Source organism: Taudactylus pleione, unplaced genomic scaffold, assembly GCF_031769625.1.
Source record: "Taudactylus pleione unplaced genomic scaffold, aTauple2 ptg000360l, whole genome shotgun sequence".
NCBI lineage: Eukaryota > Metazoa > Chordata > Amphibia > Anura > Myobatrachidae > Taudactylus > Taudactylus pleione.
Genome location: NW_028284761.1, coordinates 4,510,576 through 4,533,274, shown reverse-complemented (window position 1 = coordinate 4,533,274; position 22,699 = coordinate 4,510,576). Strand labels below are relative to the sequence as shown.

General features: G+C 45.8%; 1 protein-coding gene across 1 annotated transcript in view; it reads right to left on the bottom strand.

The window, feature by feature from the left end:
* Window positions 1-22,699, bottom strand: part of CSMD3 (CUB and Sushi multiple domains 3) — a 1,208,248-nt gene that overhangs the window by 209,049 nt on the left and 976,500 nt on the right. The window contains exons 41-42 of the mRNA XM_088444368.1: window positions 22,145-22,261; window positions 16,348-16,557 (exon numbers count right to left, since the gene is read on the bottom strand). Of these exons, the coding sequence (XP_088300494.1) occupies window positions 16,348-16,557; window positions 22,145-22,261 (327 nt within the window). The remainder of the gene's footprint in view (window positions 1-16,347; window positions 16,558-22,144; window positions 22,262-22,699) is intronic.

Sequence of the window (22,699 nt, the reverse complement as noted above, 5' to 3'; positions counted from 1 at the left end):
ACAGTATTCTGGTTAATGGTGATACATGACAGGAGGTTCTTGATGCATGGTTAGTGCTTGGGGAAGGTTTAGTAGAGGTTACATGTTCCTGTGCAGTTGGAATTTACTTGTCCACCCGTCCCTGGTGTTTTTGTTTGTTTTTGCTTGTTTGTGTTCTTTGGTGGCTCTTTGCAGTTATCGTTGTGATATATCTTTAATGGTTTAGGCAGCATAAACCAAGAATGCGCTCGGACAGATGTTTTTTTCATTGACTTGCTTCACTAAAATCATCACTGATTGGCCCTCTTTTGTCATACATTAATGTTTCATACAAATAAACCTTCCTCTACAAATGCTCTATAAAATAGTGAAAACTGCATCAATATCCATCCAGTGGTTCTCACGATTAGCCCAAACACACAGACATACGCCTACCTGGGACTTTATTTTATACTATGCATAGATATATACACTTTATTAAAAGGCATAACGTCTATGTTCTTTCTGAAATACTCTGTCTAGCTCATCTGCCAATTTACAGCACGGGCCAAATTTTATAAGCAGCGGTTGTAAACCCTGCATGTTTGGCGGCGGTTTTGCTATCTGCAGATTTATGCAGGCCAAAACCGCTGTAAAACCACCGTCAAAACAAATTTTGGAATAGGGCTGTCATTTAGAAACCGCCGCCAAATGCCACTAAACCCCCATGATTTAGAACCCGTTGCCAAACCGCCACCAAACCCCCGGGGTTTAGAACTCGCCGCTTAGTAAATTTTGCCCTAAATGAACTATAAATGGAGACATCTTTGCTTGAAGTCATTATACTGCAAGGAGCGAGGCTTATACAGCATATTTTCTATTTTCTATTTCAATATGCTGAATATTTTTATTGAAATAACTTTCTTTCAGCACAATTAAACCTTTTATCCAGATTTCTTGATATATTAGTAAGATGTTCCCACAAAAACTGCTCTTTCAGAAATGCGGGAAGTTAGCAATGTCTTCCAATTACTGTATTAAATAGTTTTGTCAAGAATTAATGATTTCATTCTGCAAATAAATTACTTTGTGCAAATACTGAAGCATGTTTCTTTCGTGTTATCTCAGACACCGTCCCCTAATCCCAAACCATCTCCTGGAGAACATTAGATATGCCTGTAGCTAAAATTACTTATTTAGCATATTTAAAGGGGAAAACATGTCTTGAGTGTAAGCAGCATATACTGCTCTTTAGAGGCCATTATTGAATGTATCCTCCGTTCAGTGGTGCCAACGTAGGATCCAATTTATTCTCCCAGCCCCCTTCTTCCCTGGTGACAGATATCGTCTCCTGCCGTAGGCGGGAGACACCGGGAAGACTGGATAGAGGGAAGGAGGCAGTGACACTTCTGGCTTTGCGGCTGTGCGGATGACGTCAGGACCTGATTCTGTAAAGATTCAGGTTCCCAGCATCATCGAGATGAGGCAGCCATTACGCTGGAACTGTGGGATGGGAGAAGGGAAGTCCCAAAGTACCCCTGCATTCGGGGTGTGTGTGACCCAAGCCATGAGGGCGCAGTATATAGAAGGGGAGCCCTTATGGCAACAAAGGGGTACTTGGCAGTAAGCCCCTGTGGCACAGACTGGTGGGGGAGAGTCGCCCACTGATGCCAAAGAGAGGGGATAGCCCCAATAAGCAGGCAGTCCCCCTTGCAGTAACCGCCACGTGTAAAAGAAAGGAAAGTTCTGTATTTAAAGGAGCCCCCTGTGAAAAGCCCCTCAAGAGTAAGAGGGAGGGTAGAAGAAATAGTACACAGTGCAGCAGCTAAGAGGCCTGCAGTGAGAGAGAGGCTCCCCTGCAGAATACAAGAGGGGGAGTACTATTTGGCTGTGGTGTGCCTGCAGTGAGGAGGGAGTGTGCAGTGGAGAGAGCTCCTGTACAGTGTGACCCAGGCAGCAGACCAGTGAGGAATCTCCTTTGAAGAGATATCTAAGTGTGAGTGTCTACATGTGATGTGTAATGTTGGATCCCTGATAGCCCCTGAGAAGTGCCTCCATAGTGAGAGTGAGTTATTTTAGCTAGCATCATGGCAAGAGGGGAGAATCACTGAAGCGCCTGAGTAATAATTTTGCTAAACCCAGCAGTGGAAGGGTTAAAGGTCTGCATAAATTTGCCAGCATGTCAGATGAAAGGTCCCTTGAGAGTGTGATGTGTACTAGTGGCATAGTGTCTTGTTATACAGGACCTGTGTGATGCAATGTATTAATAGTCTCTTGAGGCCAAGGGCTTGATTCACACCTGGACGCTAAGCTGCGAACGAACGCAGCCAAAAGGGGCTGGATATGCAAATGCTGCGATCGAACTGTCTGGTGGAAGGATGCCCTCTATGCCTTAGAGAACGAAGGCAGAGGGAACGCACGCCAGTATAAAAGCCGCCCACCTTTCTCTCTTAGCACAGGTCATCTCCAGGAAGTGTGTGATTAATCGGTGACATCGAGAGCCATTGGAGCTGCACGCAGTGCTTGAAGTAGACCCTACCCCACTGCAAGTACTGCGATCATTGCTGTCTAAAATCCAACCAAGTGACGTGTACAATGATGCTTCTTTGCTAAGTAAGCACACCGTTTAGACGCCCAGACACGCCTGCGTTTGCATATCCACTCCCCCGTTCAAAAGCACCTACCCCTGTTACCACTCACAAACTGCGCTGTCACTCAAATTAGTGTCCCGTGTGTGTACCACGAGCACACAATTCCTGAGTGCAGTGACTCGCACATGCGCATATTGACGCATATACATGTGCAAATGTGCGATTATCGGTCATAGTGTTCGTTCGCGGCTTAGTGTCCGGGTCTGAATCAGGCCCAAAGTACAAAGAACTTTGTATCTGGAGTCCCCTGTATGCTGTATTTGATGGACTGACATGTTGTCCCCAGGTATGTGCTGCCATTTCACTGCTGTGTCATATGTATAAGACTGTGCTGGAGGTAGTCATATAGAGTGGAAAGTGTGTATCTATTCTTTTACAACTGTCAAGCTTAAAACATATAGCATTTACCATCTGCTACAAGTATCGTGCTGGAGGAAGTTGGTGAGGTACAGCTTGTAACCATTACACTTACTGAGCTGGAGAACATGGAGGAGTGTAAATATAGTTTTCTTGCTCTTTCATCACTACATAATTTGTCGCCCAATGTGAGGCAACAGCCTGTGGAGGCGAAGTTAGCACAAGTGTGGGACTTTTAGGTCTATACATCATCAGGGGATACTTATCACTTATCAATGCTGAATTGCTCTGGTGTGAGGACAGATGCTCTGAAAAGCAGCTGTCGCCGCGATCACTAACACTACTTACTTCTGTAGCAGTGATACTTAACTGTCCCCATCGCTGGCTTCTGCATATATATGACCTGAGGTCACACATGCCCAAAGCCGCTGGGGAGGCAGGAAGGATGTGATGGAGGAATCCCCATAGATCCCTCTTCACGTCCTCAAAACTGCTTCCCATAGGAAGGATCAGGGCTCCGACAACAAGCACCATGTGAAGATGGCAATTGTTCTCGCAGGCAAACTCCAAAAACTTTATGTTTTCAGAGTTTGCTGAGTAGTAGGTGGTCCTATTGGATTGCTGATGATGAATGGCCCGTCTCCATAAATATGAGGAAACTAGTGTTTCCGCATGTGTAACGGGCCATTAGGGGATGATGAATGTACCCCTAAGACTTTGTGCAGTGCACCCAGGCAGAGCAACACTACTGGGGGCACTTCCTTTGGCCAAATCCCCGCAGACACCCTGGGCCACAAGGGGATTTGTACCCTCATTTGTGCATTATTTGGGAGGGGCCCATGAGATCCTCCTGTCTCTTTTTGACCTAGTCATGAGGAGACAAAGGGGGTCATTCAGACCTGCTCGTGAGCGTCAGGACGCTTGCAAGCGGATCGATGTTCCCCACTGCGCATGCGCACGATGGAGGGAGCTCCGTCGTGCGCATGCGCGAGACCCGGGGAGCGACGGGCTTTCCATCGCTCTGGGTCTCGCATCAAAGGGGGTGTGCTGTCGATGTTGATTGACAGCACGCCCCCTTTGGTGGGTGTGCTGGGGGCATGCCTGTCAGACGGAGGCGTTCCCATGGGAACGCCTACCGTCTAAATCCAGTCCCACTGACATCAGTGATGTCAGTGGGAGTGATTTTGGCTCTGATAGAGCCAAAATCACTCCAGGGCTTGTGGCAGGGAGACCCTACCGCAGGGTCTCCGTCGCAAGTCCGATGGTCGCGATGGTCAAGACCATCGCGACCATCTTTTTGGCTGCTCGCATATGCTGTGGGTGGTCACCCACAGCTATGCGAGCGGCCAGGAGGCCGCTCCATTTTCATGGAGGAGGGCCCTGATTCAGAGCGAGCGCTCTGGTCAGAGCATTCAGCTCTGAATCCGGCCCAAAGGCAGGAAAGGGCATGTTCTAAATGTTTATTATTTGGAAGGGGCCTTTGACCCAGACGTCGGAATACCTCGGCAGATTGTTTGTGTTTGGAAATGTTGACAACTTGACATGCATTTGTCCTACAGCACCAGTAGGGTTTCACATAGAGGAAATAAGAGTTCCATTTCACTTGTGTTATCACCATAATGTTCCTTCAAAGCAATTTCAATGAAGTTGCGAAAATGGCAGACAAGTAAATTCAGCTATACATGACAAAGTGGTTCATTCAAATTACAAGTTGTTAAGCTTACCAGTTAAACACCCCAATGATGAAGACCTATTCTCCTCTGTAACATTTCAACAAAACCACTTTACTATGGGCAAGAATCCAGGAGCAGAATATGGGACACTTATCGTCTGTTCCCCATATTATTTAGCTATTTCCAGCCACCAGGGGCCTGATTCAGCAAGGATGGTCACTGAGATTGTGGCTGCGATTACGCACACAGTCTCACTGCCATAGTATGCTAATCCATTACGATCGCTATGCCGTCACAGCACAACATAAGGACGCCCATCTTACCTTACACACATCCGTAATATTTAGCAAGACTGTGAAACCATCGGTAACATCGGTTACCATCGCAGCCTCATGCACACTTGCACAAGGTCAGATCTTACTCAGAAATTCGCTAACCTCATCGCACGCAGTGAAAGGCCAAACTGCGTATGGCATCACAGTGGACAATTTATGCACACACCTGCAACGGCATTCACGCACTCTTGCATGTCTGCATTTCGCCGACCACCCCCCATCACCTCCCATAAACGGCACTACCTGTCAACCACTCTGCAATGGGTCTGCGTAGTTACTGCAGTCCCGATTGCAATGGCTGATCCGCGCATGCGCACTGCGATGTATACCCATGCGCAGAACTCAACATTCAGCTGATTCCCGTGCGTATTTGCAGTTGCAATCTTTGCTGAATCAGGCCCTAGGTCCGAATGGCAGCTTTGGTAGTTGTAATCGTAAATTACATCCAGAACTGCCCCAAGCACAATCTCCATGTTGATCCCAAACGCATTTCTGCCACATTTAAAAAATGTTCTATGTAAAGTATGCATATCTACAGGAGACATGTACAGTACAGCTTTCATTTGGTACAAACTGAATTTGTATATGCTGGGCTAATTTTAAGTCAGATGCATCTGCTTCTGACACAGCAGCCTGCTTACTACCTTATGTTAAAGCGAGTACCTGCCCATCAGGTGCGTATTAAGAGAGGAGGGGGCCTGTGTGCATCCTCCGTGTGAGCCCCTCCTCTCTGGCAGAGCAGTAGACTCTGGCTTAATGCCAGAATCGACTGCGCATGTGCTGGTCTCCTGGAAAATGGCGCCTTATTCCCGGAGTAATCTTATCTGTGCATGCACTAGTCACTGGGAAAAAGGCCGCCGCACAACAAGGGGGGATTACTACTCGGGGCATTACAAGGGGGGACTACTGCTGGGGGCACTACAAGGGGGGTACTGCTGGGGGCACTACAAGGGGGGGACTACTACTGGGGGCATTACAAGGGGGGGCTACTACTGGGGGCACTACAAGGGGGATTACTACTGGGGGCATTACAAGGGGGAGGACTACTACTGGGGGCACAACAAGGGTGGGGATTACTGCTGGGGCCATTACAAGGGGGGACTAAAACTGGGGGCATTACAAGGGGGGACTACTACTGAGGGCACTACAAGCTACAAGGGGGGGACTACTACTGTGGTCACTGCATAGGTGATACCACTACTGGGGGCACAACAAGGGGGGGATTACTGCTGGGGTCATTACAAGGGGGGACTACTACTGGGGGCATTACAAGGTGGAGGACTACTACTGGGGGCACAACAAAGGGGGGATTACTACTGGGGGCATTACAAGAGGGGGACTACTACTGGGGGCATTACAAGAGGGGTCTACTACTGAGGGCACTACAAGCTACAAGGGGGGACTACTACTGGGGTCACTGCATAGGGGGTACCACTACTGGGGGCACTATATAAGGGGCTAACTACTGGGGGCACAAGGGGCACTGCACAGGGGGGACCACTACTTGGGGCACTGTATAAGGGGCACTGCATAGGAGGATCACTACTAGGGGCACTACTGGTAGCCTGCATAAGGGGGTCCTCTCCTGGGGAACAGGCGGCACTACATATGGGCACCACTACAGGGGGCTGCCCCATATCTTTATTTTTACTTTACATTAATTCCATATGGAGCCGCCTCCTCCCTGGAACACTTGAGGGGGGGGCGCCTAAGCACGCACGTGCTCCGGGCACCCTGGCTACACGCTACTCCTCTGCCAGGGCCGGCCTGCATGCATTTGCCCCCCAGGCTAAAAGTTGCCAGCCAGCCCCTGCATCCATGCTCTTGCAGCAAGCCATGCTGCCCAGTGTTTTTCCATCCACAGCTGAAGACGTCATCATTAGTATTGGGACATACAACCACACAATGCCGGGAGCAACACATCCATCAGAAAAAGCCATCCCATCTCCGACTGCACACTCCAAATGAGCGCGGAAGTCGGCCTACACACCCATGGCAATGCCATGACACTCCCACAAGATCATTTCCTCGTCTCCGCACTGTAACTGCCCGGTTGGCACCAAATATTGGTCGTTCCAAAAAGAGAATCATCACCGGTCTTTTTAGTCATTTGCAGCTGTCTTTGTGCTTATGCGCGCTACAGTCTGCGACTGCTTTCTGAGGCGTGTATGCAGATTGCAGATATCCACCAGATCTATTCGCATTTGGACTTGCATCCGACTCAGAGCAAGGACCTTTCTTGGTATTGCTGTATGTTGTTTTCATTCTAAATTTCAGCAAATTTGTTTAAATTATGAAAAATGACTTTAAAATTCATTTTTTTATTAGGTTGTTTGAACTTTGAAACAATATATGTGATTGGGGATCACAGATAAATTTTAATCATGACAGACATTTTTGTGGCTATTTTGTAAGCAAGCATTGTTTTCAGGGGCTTCACAAATCATAGGCATTGTGGGAACTGCACATGTATGATATACATCAGGGGCAGATGAAGAGAGGGCAGTGCCCATGTGCAGCCTCCATGCGGGACCACACCACTCTCTCTCTCATTGGCTAATTTCTGCAGTAGACTCTGGCATTTTCAAGAGCCTACTGTGCGTGCACCGAGCTCCGGGAAAATGGCGCGGATGCCATTTTCCCAGTGATTTCTGCAGTGCACATGCGCAGATCTCTGCAAAACATAGCGTCTGCACCATATTTCCTGTGCTACTGTATCTGCGGTGCAGATCTTCCTAGTGATACCAGCGGAGCCAACAGAGAGGTAGATATTTTGAATGGGTGCAGGTTTTGGGCCCCTCTGGACTTAGAGGCCTAGTGTGCACCGCACTCCCTGCACCCATTATAGAAAGGCTCATGGTATAAATGTACTGAGGAAGGACCAGATTTTTAGCATCTATAGTAGTTTCAAATACTATTATTTTTTTCCCTGTGAAATAACAACTTAAGAGAAACATTTCAGTTCAAGCAAGGTTCAAAAATAAAAAACTTAAAAAATCTGCACTTGTCCTAAAAAGATATAAAAAAATAAAATTCCCGACCATTTTGTAGAGAAAGGGTAAGGTGAGAACGGAATAACTTATTTTATTGGCGCTGTAAAGTAATGCTATTTTATGGTAGGAGCATGTGAAGCATTTATTTTCCAAAGGCTTTTTACTTATTATATTTAGACTGAACAATTGCAAGATTGAATGAGATTTTGAACATTCTGTACTATGTAACAAACTTCAGCAGTATATCCGAAAAAGCCAAACTGCCAACAGCAGCACACATAGATGCTGATGGAGAGATAATCTGGGTACACACGCAAAGATTTTCTGTCCAACCATCCAACTAGTTGATTGGTTGGAATGAAAACCTGATAACGTATGGGAGTAACTGATGATCAGCAATTTGCTCCTAAATGCCAGAAAACAGATGAAAATGGGCGTCAGACAAGTTTGTTAAATGTTTGATCTAAACCACAGGTTCTCAAACTCGGTCCTCAGGACCCCAACCAGTGCATGTTTTGCAGATCTCCTAACAGAATCACAAGTGCAATAATTATATCCACCTGTGGATCTTTTAAAATGTGTCAGTGAGTAATGAATACACCTGTGCACCTGCTGGGTGATCTGGAAAAAGTGAACTGTGTGGGGTCCTGAGGACCGAGTTTGAGAACCACTGATCTACACAATTTGTTCAAACAACAGTTTTTGTCCATTTTTCGGCGTTTGGGGGCAAATTGCTGATTGTCATTTGCTTTCATACCTTACCAGATTTTCATTCCAACCAATCAACTAGTTGGATGGTTGGACAGAAAATCTTTACGTGTGTATGCACCTTAAAGCTGCATACACACACAACAATTTTGTTACGAACGATTTTATGAACGATTTTCTGTCAGATTATCTGTCAGATTTTAGTGTAAGGTGCATACACACGGTCAGATTTTTCTTCAGATCTGAACAATAACGATATCAAAAATCGTTCAATAGTTCATATCTGGAGCAAAATCTGATATATCTGACATGTCTGAACGATGAACGATGTGCGTTTCCGATGGTCAGATAATGATATCTGACATCTGATGTTTTTGCAGTCAGATTTGGACGATTCCATTCATTTAATGCAGTCAAAAATCGTTCATAGTTCAAATTGTTGTTAAAATCGTTCATCAAATCGTTCAGATCGTTCAAATCGTTCAATCGTTCATCTGACACATCTGACAAATCTGAGCATGTGTATGAATGATTTTTTGAACTACAAACGATTTTTGTAACTTCCCTTAATGAAAATCGTTCAGTTGGTCAGTCAGAATGAACTACAAACTACAAACGGGAATGCGCATGAACGATAATTGTTCATCGTTATAACTCAGAAACTGAACGATTTTTTTCAACGATTGAACGTTAACGTTCAATAGTTAAATCATTCAAAAAATAGTTACGTGTGTATGCACCTTTACACAAAAGTCCATTTGGCAGATGAATCTTGCGATTTCTCATACTGGCCTGATTCAGCTTCGGACAGCTCATAAGCGGCCGCTTCTTTGCCCTGAGCGATGTTCGCACAACTGCGCATGCGTATGGTTCGCAATGCACATGCGCAAACCAGTCATTGCGGTCGGAAATCGTGCGCTCGTAAAACAACGAGGGGTTGCTAATTTGATTGACAGAATGTACCGTATGTGGGTGGTAACAGGGGAAGGTACTTGAAAACGGGGGAGTGGAGATCCGAACGCAGGCGTGCCCAACGGTCAAAACGGCGTTTAATGGGAGTGCATAATTAGTAAAGGAGCATCATCGACCACGTCAATTGGTTGTCTTTTAGCCTGAACTGCTCGCAGTGATAGCGGGAAGTAAATCCCACCACAAGCACTGCGAGCAGTTCAGATGCCTTTCGATGTAGTTCAGATGCCTTTCGATGTTCCCGATTAATCTAATAAATAACGGAGATGACATGTGATGCGAACGTCAAAAGGGTGTCTTTACAAAATAGCGACATAGAGGCGTCAACACACCGCAAAGAGCGAGCGCTCAATTTAAATATCCGGCCCCTTTTTAAGAACGAGCGTCCGCAAATAGCGTCCGGGTCTAAATCAGGCCCAGAATTGCAAAGCTGCTCACTATGTGCAATTCCATCTGTGCAGATACGCTAATACACAGGGGGCATCGCGCTTCCTGCTGCATTACGTATCCGAGCTGCGTTGTCCAACGCAGCATCGGATGATCTGAGGAACATCGGCTGGTGAAGTTGACCCATGGGATCACGCAGCCGGCCGCCGCAGATGAGCGGAAGAAGCCAGGAAATCTCCGTCAGCAGACGGAGATCCTGGCTTCTTCCCTACCCCCAATGGCGGCGACAAGCCTCCGTTTCGGGAAATGGAGGCCATTGCCGCCCCCTCCCTGCCCACAAATGGCAGAAGACTGTCAATCACTGACAGTCTACTGCCAGTCTCCGCGCAGGATCGCAGACCGGCGAAGATTCCCGATAATCGCTGAATGTGGACCACGGTACATCCGATCTGAGCAAATACTAGCAACTAGAAGCGATTCAAAGCCATATGAAAACTCAGGGCCTGATCCAGCAAGGATCGCAGTTACTAATACGCACGCAATCGGCCGACTGTTGCGTGCTGCGCATGCATCACACTGGGCATGCGCGAACCAGTCACTGCGATCTGGACTGCGATCAGAGAGACTATGCAGACCCATCGCAGAGTGATTGACAGGAAGTGCCATTTGTGGGTGGTGAAGGGATGGGGGTGGTCGGCGAAACGCCGGCGTGCCAGTGCGTTTCAACGCTGTTGCATGGGCATGCATAAAATAGTCACTGCGATGCCGTACGCAACTTGATGACTGGCAGCATGCGATGAAGTTAGCAATTTCTGAGTAAGGTCAGAGCTTGTGCAAGTGTGCGTGAGGCTGCGATGGTACTCGATGGTAACGATGGTTTCACAGTCTTGCTAAACATTATGCATGTATGTACGGTAAAGTGGGTGCCCTTGTGTAGTGCTGCGATGGCATAGCGATCGCAATGGTTTAGTATACTATCGCAGTTGAACTGTGTGCATAATCGCTATTGCAATCACAGTTTCGATCTGTAGTGAATCAGGCCCTTCGTGACATCCCCACTTGTGACAGAGTTGGTATAACTTGGCGGCAATAGAGCGTACACGTAGGCTATGTGTTTTGAGAGTGATTCGTGTGCGTGCGGGCGGAATTGGTGATCAGTACGACCCTCAGTGACTCAGTGTAACACAATTGTCTCCAACTTGTCACATTGCCCCAGCAGCAATGGTAAATTGGTGACCAATACTCCCCTTAGTGATGAGAGTAACACCATTGTCTCCTACCTATCACAATGCCCCAGCAGCAATGGATGATACAACAGGATTATACTGTATTAACCTTGTTTACTTATTATGCTTAAAGTGTCTATTTAAGGATTTAGAGTAAGGGGAAGTATCTATGCAAATACGTTCTACACTATGGGCCTGATTCAGACTCGGTCGCAAGCGCTTAGCGTTCGCAACCGGGTCAATGGTGGCCCAGAGCGCATGCGCACGATGGAGCTGGATCCTTTGTGCGCATGCGCGAGACCCGGCTAGCGACGGGTCTCACACCAATGGGGGCGAGCTGTCAATGTTGAGTGACAGCTCGACCCCTTTGGTGGGTGGGCCAGAGGCGGTGACTGCCCAAACGGAGGCATTCCCATGAGAACGCCTGCCATTTGGGGGTGGCCCCACTGACATCACTCGTGATGTCAGTGGAGAGATTCCGGCTCTGTTAGAGCTGAAATGTCTCTGGGGCTTGTGGCCACGAGACCCTACCACAAGGGTCTCGTCGCCAGCCCGATGGTCGCAATAGTCTTGACCATTGCGACCATTATCATGGCCACTCGCAATAGCTGTGGGTGGTCATCCACAGCTATGCGAGCGGCCAAGAGGCCAATCCAAAGAAAAAAAAAGCCCGGCCCTGATTCAGAGCGAGCGCTCATATTTATTCTGTAATGTCAGCCTACTGATAAGGTAGCACCCCAAGGATACTGTAATTACAGATGTGTCCACATACATATTGTACTCCATACGTTACAAGTCGCGTTACACATAACGCATAAGCATCGTGCGACTCGGTGGCGCCAAGCATCTTTTTGTGTGCCTTTTTGCCTTACAGTGCATTTTTTTCGCAAAGTGGTGCAAATAGGATGCACAGGCAGCTTGTGCTGATTACAATGACATGCGGCATTCCTAAAATCTGTGCGCAACTGCAGATATGTCTGCATGCGAAATGCTACACTACAGCGCCAGCGGCTGTGATACTGTAACGTAGCATTTTGCATGCAGATGTCCCTGCAGTCACACACAGAATATAGGCATGCCGCATATGACTTTGATAGGCAGAAGCTGCTTGTGCGTTATTTTCACATCGCTTCACAAATAAGACATATTTAAAGGTAAAAGGTTGTACAAGTTGCTAGGCGCTACCAAGTCATGCATAGCTCGTCTAGAAGGGCTGTTTAATGCGCCGGGAGGCTAGATGTAGTGTTTGTAGACACTTCTGTTTTTAGATTACCAATCCAGGAGCTAGTGCCACTATTATGCTGTAGGCTCCAATGCTGGAAGAATTCATGCAAGTCAATGCTACTCATTAATTTATTACCTTCACCTGTATGGATAAATGGCTTTCACTTACATTTTCATCTAAAGGTTTTTAGTTGATACATTTATTTCCACTGTAATAGAATCAATGTATCTGTATGACACATATTATGGTATAGTAAAATTTTTAGGCTTTTGTAGAATATTATTCTATAACATGAATATGAATGCCTCTGTCAGATTGACAGGCACAGGCAATTAAGGGGCGGGGTTGGCCAGCAATCCCATAAACGGGGTGTGTCTGCCCAGTTTTCGGGGAGTGGCCATTCCAGGGACTGCGTGGACATACGCAGCCTGATGGGCTCACAAGCAGGCCAGCCTGAGTAAGCTGAGGATTACTCAGCTTGCCGGCCACCCGGCAATGGTGGTCAATGGTCACCATCGTGACCATTGACCACTGATGATCGCAATGGTGATCCCTGCCTGCGACCCTGTTACAGTGCTGGGATCACAAATGGAGTAGGGGGTGTCATACACCACCTGCTGCATTTGCATTATTCCGAGGATCTCCTGCGTGCAGCTTTGCAATTGCGATCCTTTCTGAATCGGGCCCACAGTCTTTTGCAAGTATAATACATACATTAAATAGAACAGAGAAAAGAAGGAGGACTGTAGAGAATAAGGGGTCAATTTACTAAGATTATAGTTTGGTTGAGATGACAATTTCGGGTGAATTTAGGCATGTTTTTCATCTCACAAATTTACTAAAGGCAAACTCGGGTGAGTTTGGGAGAGAGTTCTTTAATCTTCTCACCATCGGGCAAACTCGGAAGTACTTTTCATGAAAAAAATGCAGTTTGCATATTTACTAGGATTGGAGATTTCAATCTCATGTGAGATTATCCTGAGCTACAAGTTTGTCAGAAACATACACAGATTATTGTGATTTGAGTATGTTTCTGCATGTGTAGTTAATGTACAGTATAGTGTTTATATAAAAAAAAAATTACATAGGGTTTCCGCCCACACCCCAAAAGCCATAACCAGCCCCAGACTGGTCAGAAAGTCCTGGTTCCAAAAATTACGGGGAACAAAATGAATAGTTAAAAAACAAGCACCTGGCTGCAGGGCCAGTGCTGGTTTTAAATATAGGGAGGAAAAAAAATTGCATAGGGGTCCCCCTATATGTACAACCAGCACCGGACCCAAACCACCCGTGGTGTAATGCCACAGCCAGGAGACCCTAGTACCGGGTCTTCATGGCAAGAGCATTCGCACCCGAAGCCAGTCAGGACAAGCCAGGGATCTCAGGGGAGGTGGGGACCCCCACAAGAAGGGGACCACCTTCTCCCAAAACCCCAGGCTTGGTCTGAATCCCAGGGCTCTTCCCCGCACACGTGCAAGCAGCCAATGAGCGGGCCGCTACATGTAAAGCGGCTGTTGATTGGCTAGCAGCCCATGCCAACTAACAGATGATCAGGTTTGTCTGTCATTTTGCAAGGTGCAAGTATTATGTCACAACATATACTTGCACTTGTTTGTATGGTTCACATAAGTAATTTTCTTATTTTGCCAAGTACGTGGATGCTACGGAGTGAGGTGCCAGGATTAAGGTGAGTATGGGATCTTTTTTCCAGGTACATCTGTGAAATCTGCATGGGAGAAGAGGACAGACCAGCTGGTACAAGTAAGTATGTGTGAGTGGGTTAGGTATATGTGATAAAGCTTTACTGGATACAGTGTGTGTACTGTGGTTTTTAACTATTTATTTTACAGTGGGGATACAGGTGCAGGCCGTCTGCTGGCACTTGTAGTTCCACAATTGCAAAAGGGCAGGCATGCTGGCACCTGTAGTTCCACTGTAAAATACTATAGTTTAATACTATTTGTCACATTATTACCCCTGTACACACAGCCCAGGGGTGTGGGGAAGAGCCTGGGCTTCAGACCAAGCCTGGGGTTTTGGGAGAGGGGGGACCCTCCTTGTGGGGGTCCCCACCTGACCTGAGATCCCCGGCTTGGCCTGACCGACTTGGGGTGAGAATGCTTTGGCCATTGAGACCCAGTAATAGGGTTTCCTGGCTGTGGCATCACACCCCGGTCGGTTTGGGTCCGGTGCTGGTTTTAAATATAGGGGGACCCCTATGCAACTTTTTTCCTCCTATATTTAAAACCAGCACTGGCACTGCAGCCAAGTGCTGATTCCTAAATTACGGGGGTACCCTACATGTTTTGTTCCCCGTAATTTTTGGAACCAGGACTGGCTGACCCTATGTAATTTTTTTACGATTTAACCCTTCTTTAACAGGTATAACACACAAGCAGTCTTCACGTATCTCACTGATACAGTATGTGCAGGCTGCTAGCTCGGGAGAGTTTTGCAGAGAGAAAACACTGCAATCTTGGGTGAGTAACTTTAAACTAAAACTCACTTATTAGTAAATTTGCGAGTTTAAAAATGGGAAAAATCACCTGTGATTCTGTGATGCAAATCGAGTTTAAAAAAAAAAAAAACTCAACCAAACTTGAATCTAATACCCCTTTTACACCGGAGCTAAAACCCGGGTTTTTGAAGGGTAGCTCCCTGGTGTAAAAGGGCAGAGAGTTGGATCGCCGGGTCGAGTGACCCGGCGATCCAACCCAGGTAACTAGCACGGTTTAACACGTGCGTAGCCCGTGAAACCCTGCTGTGAGAACAGCGCACTCTGGGTCACGATGACCTGGAGTGTGCTGCTAGCCGACCGATTGGTCCGGCTTCAGTGGCGCTTGGAGATGACATCATCTCCAAGCGACCACTTTCACTCCGCAAAAGCCGGGTCTATGCAGACCCGACTGCGGTGTGAGCGGCACTGACTCGGGAATATCCCGAGTCGGCGCTGGCAAAATTCCGGGTCTGATCCGGATAGGAACTTTGGGCCTGATTCAGAGCCACTCGCTGTTTGCGGTCGTCGTTCTAAAACAAGGGGTGGCTATTCAAATGAACCGTTCGCTCCTTGCGGTCTGTTCACTCCTCTAGGTCTGAATGAGTGAACAAAACTTGCGGTCGTTTTTTGAAAAAATACGCCCCCTGGCCGCTCGCATCCTACGTCATGTCCGCTATTTATTAGATTAATCGAGTACATCGACCAGGGTATGAACTGCTCGCTATTCTTGGGGTTGGTTTTTGCTACCACAATTTTGCGACCAGTTCTGTCTATAAAATAACCCAGTGACGTGGTCAATGACGCTGCGGTATTAATTATGCACACCCATAAAACGCCCGTTTTGACCTTTAAGCACGCCTGAGTTCGGATCTCCACTCCCCGTTTTCGAGCACCTTCCCCTGTTACCACCCACATACGCCTACTCCTGTCACTCAAATTATGAGGCATTCGCTATTTTGCGAGCACATGAATTTCGACCGCACTGACTGGTTCGCGCATGCCTATAACGATCCGTACGCATGCACAGTTGGGCAAACATCGCTCGGAACGAACGAGCGGCCGCTTACGAGCGGCTCTGAATCAGGCCCTTTGTTCCAACTCCGGGTCAGACCCGGAATTTCTGTGGAAAAGGGGTATTAGTAAATTTACCCCTAAAAGGCTTCTGAGCACAGAGAGACATTCTCTTCTCCCAGGATGCAATTTCCCTATGCAGTATGCACAAATCTCCGAGCACCTTGTTTACCAGACTCACATATAAAGTATAAATAATCAGACTATTGTGCACAAAGTTCGTAAATGCAGATTAAAAAAAATGAATAAAAATAACTTTTTATTGATTGCATCAGAATGACAAAGTGTGTTGCTTACCTTGATAAATGATGTGAAATCCCTGTTTGTTCTGAGAATAATCACTATGGAAATACAGGATGGTCTCATGGGTTGTGCTGAACAGTGAGGCAGGGACCTGAGGGCCACTTAGCCTGCCAATTACCGAGCCACTGTCTACTGATCCGCTCCGTACTTCTAGGTAATCGTGTATTGTTTCGGTGGAGAAATTGACAAATTGTAGATGCACACCTGAGAAGACAAATCACGTACGTTGCATTACTTAACAATACATTTAATTAAAGCAGCAGATTTAAAACGCGCTTCAAGCTGTTTATTGCTCATCTGCTGTTTTTTTTATGGATTGTGACCATTTATGTTGATGGGGGGGGGGGCTCAGCTCGGGAAGAGAAGAACTAAAGTCTGAGAAGAAACGTGATGAATATTAAATTATATAGAAAATAATAATCTTGAGACACATAAAAATACATTGAAAATCAATTGGTTAGTACAGTGGTTCCCAAACTCTGTCCTCAAGGAACCCTAACGACCCAGGTTTTAAGGAAATCCATGGTTGAGCACAGATGGTTAAATCAAAAGACTGAGGGATTATTAAGCCACCTGTGCCTATGCATGGTCATCCTGAAAACCTGGACTGTTAGGGTGCCTTGAGGACCGTGTTTGTGAACCTGTGGGTTATTATAAAATAATTTATAATATAAATTAGTATATGTGTAATAACACCAATCTCCTAAGAGTTATTTTTGTAAACCCCTACCCCAGAGGTCCCCAAACTCCACCATTACAGTCCAGGTTTTAAGGATATCCATGCTTGAGTCCAGATGGTTAAATCAAATTGACTGAGGTACTAATTAAGTCACCTGTGCTCAAGCATGGACGTCCTTAAAACGTGGGCAGTAATGGCGGAGTTTGGGAAACTCTGCCCTACCCTAATATATTCCTCCCATTGAGTTATGAAGACATGTTTGTTGTTTGTATATGTACTTCCATAAAGCTAATAGCAGCTCTTTTACAAGTTTATAATATACAGACAAGGAGAAGCCCATATGATACACACACAACAGAATTAGACATGCGCAGGACTTACAGCAGCTGTGTCTGTGCACCACTTCAGTTATGTTTCAGCTTTATCACACCTACATGTGTGCAGCTTTTGTTTGCCCGTTCTAACATACCTGACCCTGAGACTGTGGTACAGACAGAGGGCCTGATTCAGAGCCGGTCGCTATTTGTGCTCGCTCGTCCAGAAAATAGAGGTGGCTATTCAAATCAACCGTTCGCTGTTTGCGGTCTGTTCACGCCTCTAGGTCTGAACGAGCGAACAAAACTTGCGGACGTTTTTTGGGAAACTACGCCCCCTGGCCGCTTGCATCCTAGGTCATGTCCGCTATTTATTAGATTAATCAAGTACATCGACCAGCGTCTGAGCTGCTCGCTATTCTTGTGTTTTTTTTATCCTACCGCAATTTTGCGAGCAGTTCTGGCTCTAAAATAACCCAGTGACGTGGTCAATGACGCTGCTGTTTTAAATATGCCCACCCATAAAACGCCCGTTTTGACCTTTAAGCACGCCTGCGATCGGATCTCCACTCCCCGTTTTCAAGCACCTTCCCCTGTTACCACCCACATACGCCTCATCCTGTCACTCAAATTAGCAGGCATTCGCTATTTTGCGAGCACATGAATTTCGGCCGCACTGACTGGTTCGCGCATGCCTATAACGATCCATACGCATACGCAGTTGGGCAAACATCGCTCGGAGAACGAGCTGCCGCTTACGAGTGGCTCTGAATCAGCCCCAGAGATCAGTCTAAGGGCAATGTCAGGTAAAAGCAGGGGTGTACTGTATCTAGTTTTTTACAGGGCATCACTTCAAGAATGAAAAACAAAAAACACCAATACCCATGGTGCTTTGACCTGCGGGCTCCTTAGCAGTTGCACACACTGGGGCTGATTCAGCAGTGCACGCAAGTTCCATTGCGCAGTGCATGTGCAGGATCCATTCTGCGAGTGTGCAAAATGGGTTCTGCGTAGTCACACGCAGCCAATTCTGTGCCTCTGCCTGATTGACAGGCTGAGGCATTTAAGGGGTAGTGCGGGGGCGGCCCCGTTTTCTGGGAGTGGCAAGGCCAGGGACAGCGGCAACCGACACAGTGTCCTGGCTTCGCAAGCCAGCCAGCCTGAGTAAGATGAGGCTTACTCAGCTGGCTGGTGGCAGGCGCCGTCCACCATCGCGACCATTGACAACCATTGGTCACGATGATGATCCCAACCTGCAACCTCCGTCGCAGTGCTGGATTCGCAAATGCAGCAGGGAGTGTCATAGAAGTATCGGGGATGATGTCATTTCGCCAGGCGGAAACTTTTCGCCGTATTCAATTCCAAATAGTTTTCATGTACGCGAAAACGCAATGCAATGTAATGGGCAAAAAAGATTTGCCTATTAATAGGTGGTGAAAAAAGTGCAGAATTGCGGTTTTGGGGTGCAAACGTTAGGAAACCACTCTGCACCCTTGGGACAGCACCCCAAAGCATAACTGTGAAAATGCAGGCGAAAAAGTCCAAAGTGGGAGTACAAACATAAAAAGTAGCAAAATAGACTTTTGGGGGGTCTGCAAGTATGGGGGAGGTGTTTTTTATTGCAGGTGTTTGCTGAAGGTGCATTTTTTTAAGTTTCTTATAACTTCACTTTAGCTAATTTTAAAAATTCTAGCACCCATTTTCAAGTACCCCAAATTTGCAAGGACTACTTATTTTCTCCTAAAAATACTGCTTTATGCCATTCTTCACCACTTGTGCAAAGACACTAATTAGTGGCAATTGTGCAAACTTAAGTACCCCAAACTATTTCCTTAGGGCTTATCGGGCACTTTTTGCCTGTTTGAGTTTTGCTGGGACACGTTTTTGCGTCCTTTGAAATTCAATACGGTGAATAGCGGTGTAGGTGTATGAGGACACAACTGAATGATGACATTTTTGAATGGTCCTACCAAAAAACTTTTTGGATATTTTTTTGATAAGGTTGCAAGTAACCCTATGTGTTTTGCAAAAGGGTACAGTGGCCCAAAAATGTGAACTTGCCCAGGGCCCACAATTTTTATGAAAAAGGGTCATGCTTAATATTAGTATGCGCCGTGAGTGCATTCACCATGAAAAACAGTAATTAATAGTAATAAGTCACATTTTTCTTGTGACCTCGCTAACTGTTAGCCTCCTTTTCTTTGCAGCTACGTTTTGAAAAGCAACCACAGTAAGGTACAGAATAAGTATTTTTTGTTTTGAATTTGGACTAAAAAGCTATTGATAGATTAAGATAAATGCAGCATTAGCTTCTACTAATACCCCTTTCAGACATATCGAGAATCCCGGGAATTTGGCCTGACTCAGCCAAATTCCCAGGTAACCCTGTATGTCTGAAAGGTACCTACCAGGGAACACGTTCCCGGGTGGCCGACCCTTCAATTGACCAGGGTTTTTCCCGGGACTTAAGTCCTGGGAAATTACCCTGCTCATGTTTGAATGGTGCTACTCTGGAATTTACTATACCCGGGCTGCACCAAGCAGCTTTTGCATAGCTTTGGCAGTGCAGAGCGTGCTATAGGATGCCTAGCGCGACTGCTCACCACCCCTGCACTGGTGGTTGTGTCGCTGTAGATGGAGTCAGCGACACACGATTCCAGACGGTCGCAGGAGACACCCGCCTGTGCTGGAGACCGCCAACTGGTCTCAGCAATAGCAGGCCACCCACACTCCCACTGGACCACTAGGGCAATAAAAGAATTAAAACAAATAATTAAATAATAACATTTTAAAAATAAAAATGTTAGCATTTTAATTGGCCGGCTTCCGGCAGCCCAATGATGACATCATCAGCGGCAGCTGGAGAGGGGATAGGCTAAGAGGAGCAGATGGAAGAGGAGAGGAAGGTAAGCAGAAAAACCCAGCTTAAGTCTGAAAGGGGTCTACCTGGGAATTTCCCGGGTAGACACTGTAGTGTGAAAGGGGGGTCTCGACCAAATACCCGGGAATTTGCAAAGGAGAAATTCCCGGGTCTGAGCAGGATATTTCCTTGGTTGTATGTCTGAAAGGGGTACTAGCCACATGCCTGTAGTCTAGACCAGGTACAGGGGGCTCTTGGCACTAGTGCCACAATGTGGCACTCAGGGATATTTTCAGTGGCACTCATGAGGCCTACTACTATGCTTCTCTTTTCTTCCTGCTTCACCTCCTTCCCTCACAGAGAAGACCTCTTTGGCACACCAAAACCTATCTTAACCAGATAACAAAAGCATACCAAGCTTCCCCAGCGAAGAATGGGCCTCTCGTTAGTGAACCCTACCACAGTTAGTCCTTCTCATAGTTGAATGACAGTACAAACTTCTGAAGCCCATCGCCAAACTACATATAACAAACATAACCTGAGCGAACTAAATTCAAAAAGTAAGAATAGCGAAAAAAAACTAAAACATTTTTAGAACCCATGTTATTTTTCTAAATGTTGGTATATGTTTTACTGGTGGCAGCACTGCGGAAATTGCTTAGGCTTGAAATGTTGAATATTTGCCATCCATAGAGAAAAATGTTGCCTATCCTTGGTTTAGACCAGTTATTCTCAAACTCGGTCCTCAGGAGTCAGGACCCCAAATAGTTCACGTTTTCCAGGTCACACAGCAGGTGCACAGGTGTATTCAGTACTCACTGACACATTTTAAAAGAACCATAGGTGGAGCTAATTATTTCACTTGTAATTCTGTGTGGAAAACTGGAAAACAAAAAATAGTTTGAGGACCTGAGGACAGAGTGTGAGAACCAGTGGTGTAGGCAATGTTGAGCATTTGTATGCATGACTCCCTTGTTTCCTAGTCAAGAAAAAGTTAAATTCCCACAAGATGTACTTTATTCTGTTAACTAAATGAATGGCAAGATCAGTCAATCAACTGAATGAAAATGAGTATATGTGTGTAAAAACAATAAAATTACATATACAGGTTGAGTCTCCCATATCCAAAATGCTTGGGACCAGGGGTATTTTGGATATCGGAATATTCTGTATTTTGGAATATTTGTATAAAATAATGAAATATCTTGGGAATGGGACCCAAATCTAAACACAGAATGCATTTATGTTTTATATATACCTTATGCACAAAGGGCCTGATTCAGACCCACTCGCGAGCGGCTGTCCGCTCGCAAGTGGGTCGATGGTCTGCACTGAGCCAAAATCACTCCGGAGCTTGCGGTTGAAAACCTCAACCGCAGGCTCCGGCTCGCAATTTCGATGGTCGCGATGGTCACGACCATCGCGGCCATCAAAATGCACGCTCGTATAGCCTGTGGGTGGTGACCCACAGCTATACGAGCGTCCAGGAGGACGCTCCATGAAAATGGAGCCCGGTCCTCATTCAGAGCGTGCGCTTTGCTCAGAGCGTATGGCTCTGAATGAGGGCCATAGTCTGAAGGTCATTTTATACTATATATTTAATAATTTTTTGCATCAAAAAAGTTTGTGTACATGAAATTCATTTATGTTTCATATATACCTTATACACAGCCTGAAGGATATTTTATACTTTATTTTTAATAAGTTGTGCTTTAAACAAAGTTTGTGTACATTGAACCACCAGAAAGCAAAGGTTTCACTTTCTAAGTCATGCTAAAAATGTTCCGTATTTCAGACTATTCCGTATTTCGGAATATTTGGATATGGGAGGCTCAACCTGTATATATATATATATACAGTAAATCAAGATTCCAAGACATGTAAAACATCTGTACAACTTATTAAAAACTTCATGTATACATATTATTAGATACCTACCAAAGCCTATGGGTAGTTTGACGGTCCATGTGCAATCTAAACTACTAGGATAGTTTCCAGGGAATCCAGGACTGAGTATTACACCACTGAAATCAGACATCGCCCCACCACACTGAGCTACAAGAGAACAACAAATCAGTGTCAACAATCTGAACAGGTGATGAACTGGTCAAAATCTACATTATGTTAATTATGCTCAATTATGCACTGGACAGACAAAATATCAAAGTGAATTGCATGCTTAAAATTAATTTAAAAAAAAAGTAAATAAATCTAGATCTAGATCGAGTCAACTAATCCTATTTCCGTTATTACCTTAACAAGTTAGAGAATAGTGAAAAGTAATTTCTTGGTAAGCCTATACAGACTTTTTCTGTAATACTTTGTCAACATTCATTGGAGCAATTGATAATATAAAGATAAGCATTACATACATACTGTAGATTTAAACTGAAACATAAATTATCTTCTCTCTCAGTATTTTGTTTTCACCGATCAATGACATTTGAACTTTGGGTGTTTAGACTGCTCCATTTGGATTCATGGCCTGATTCA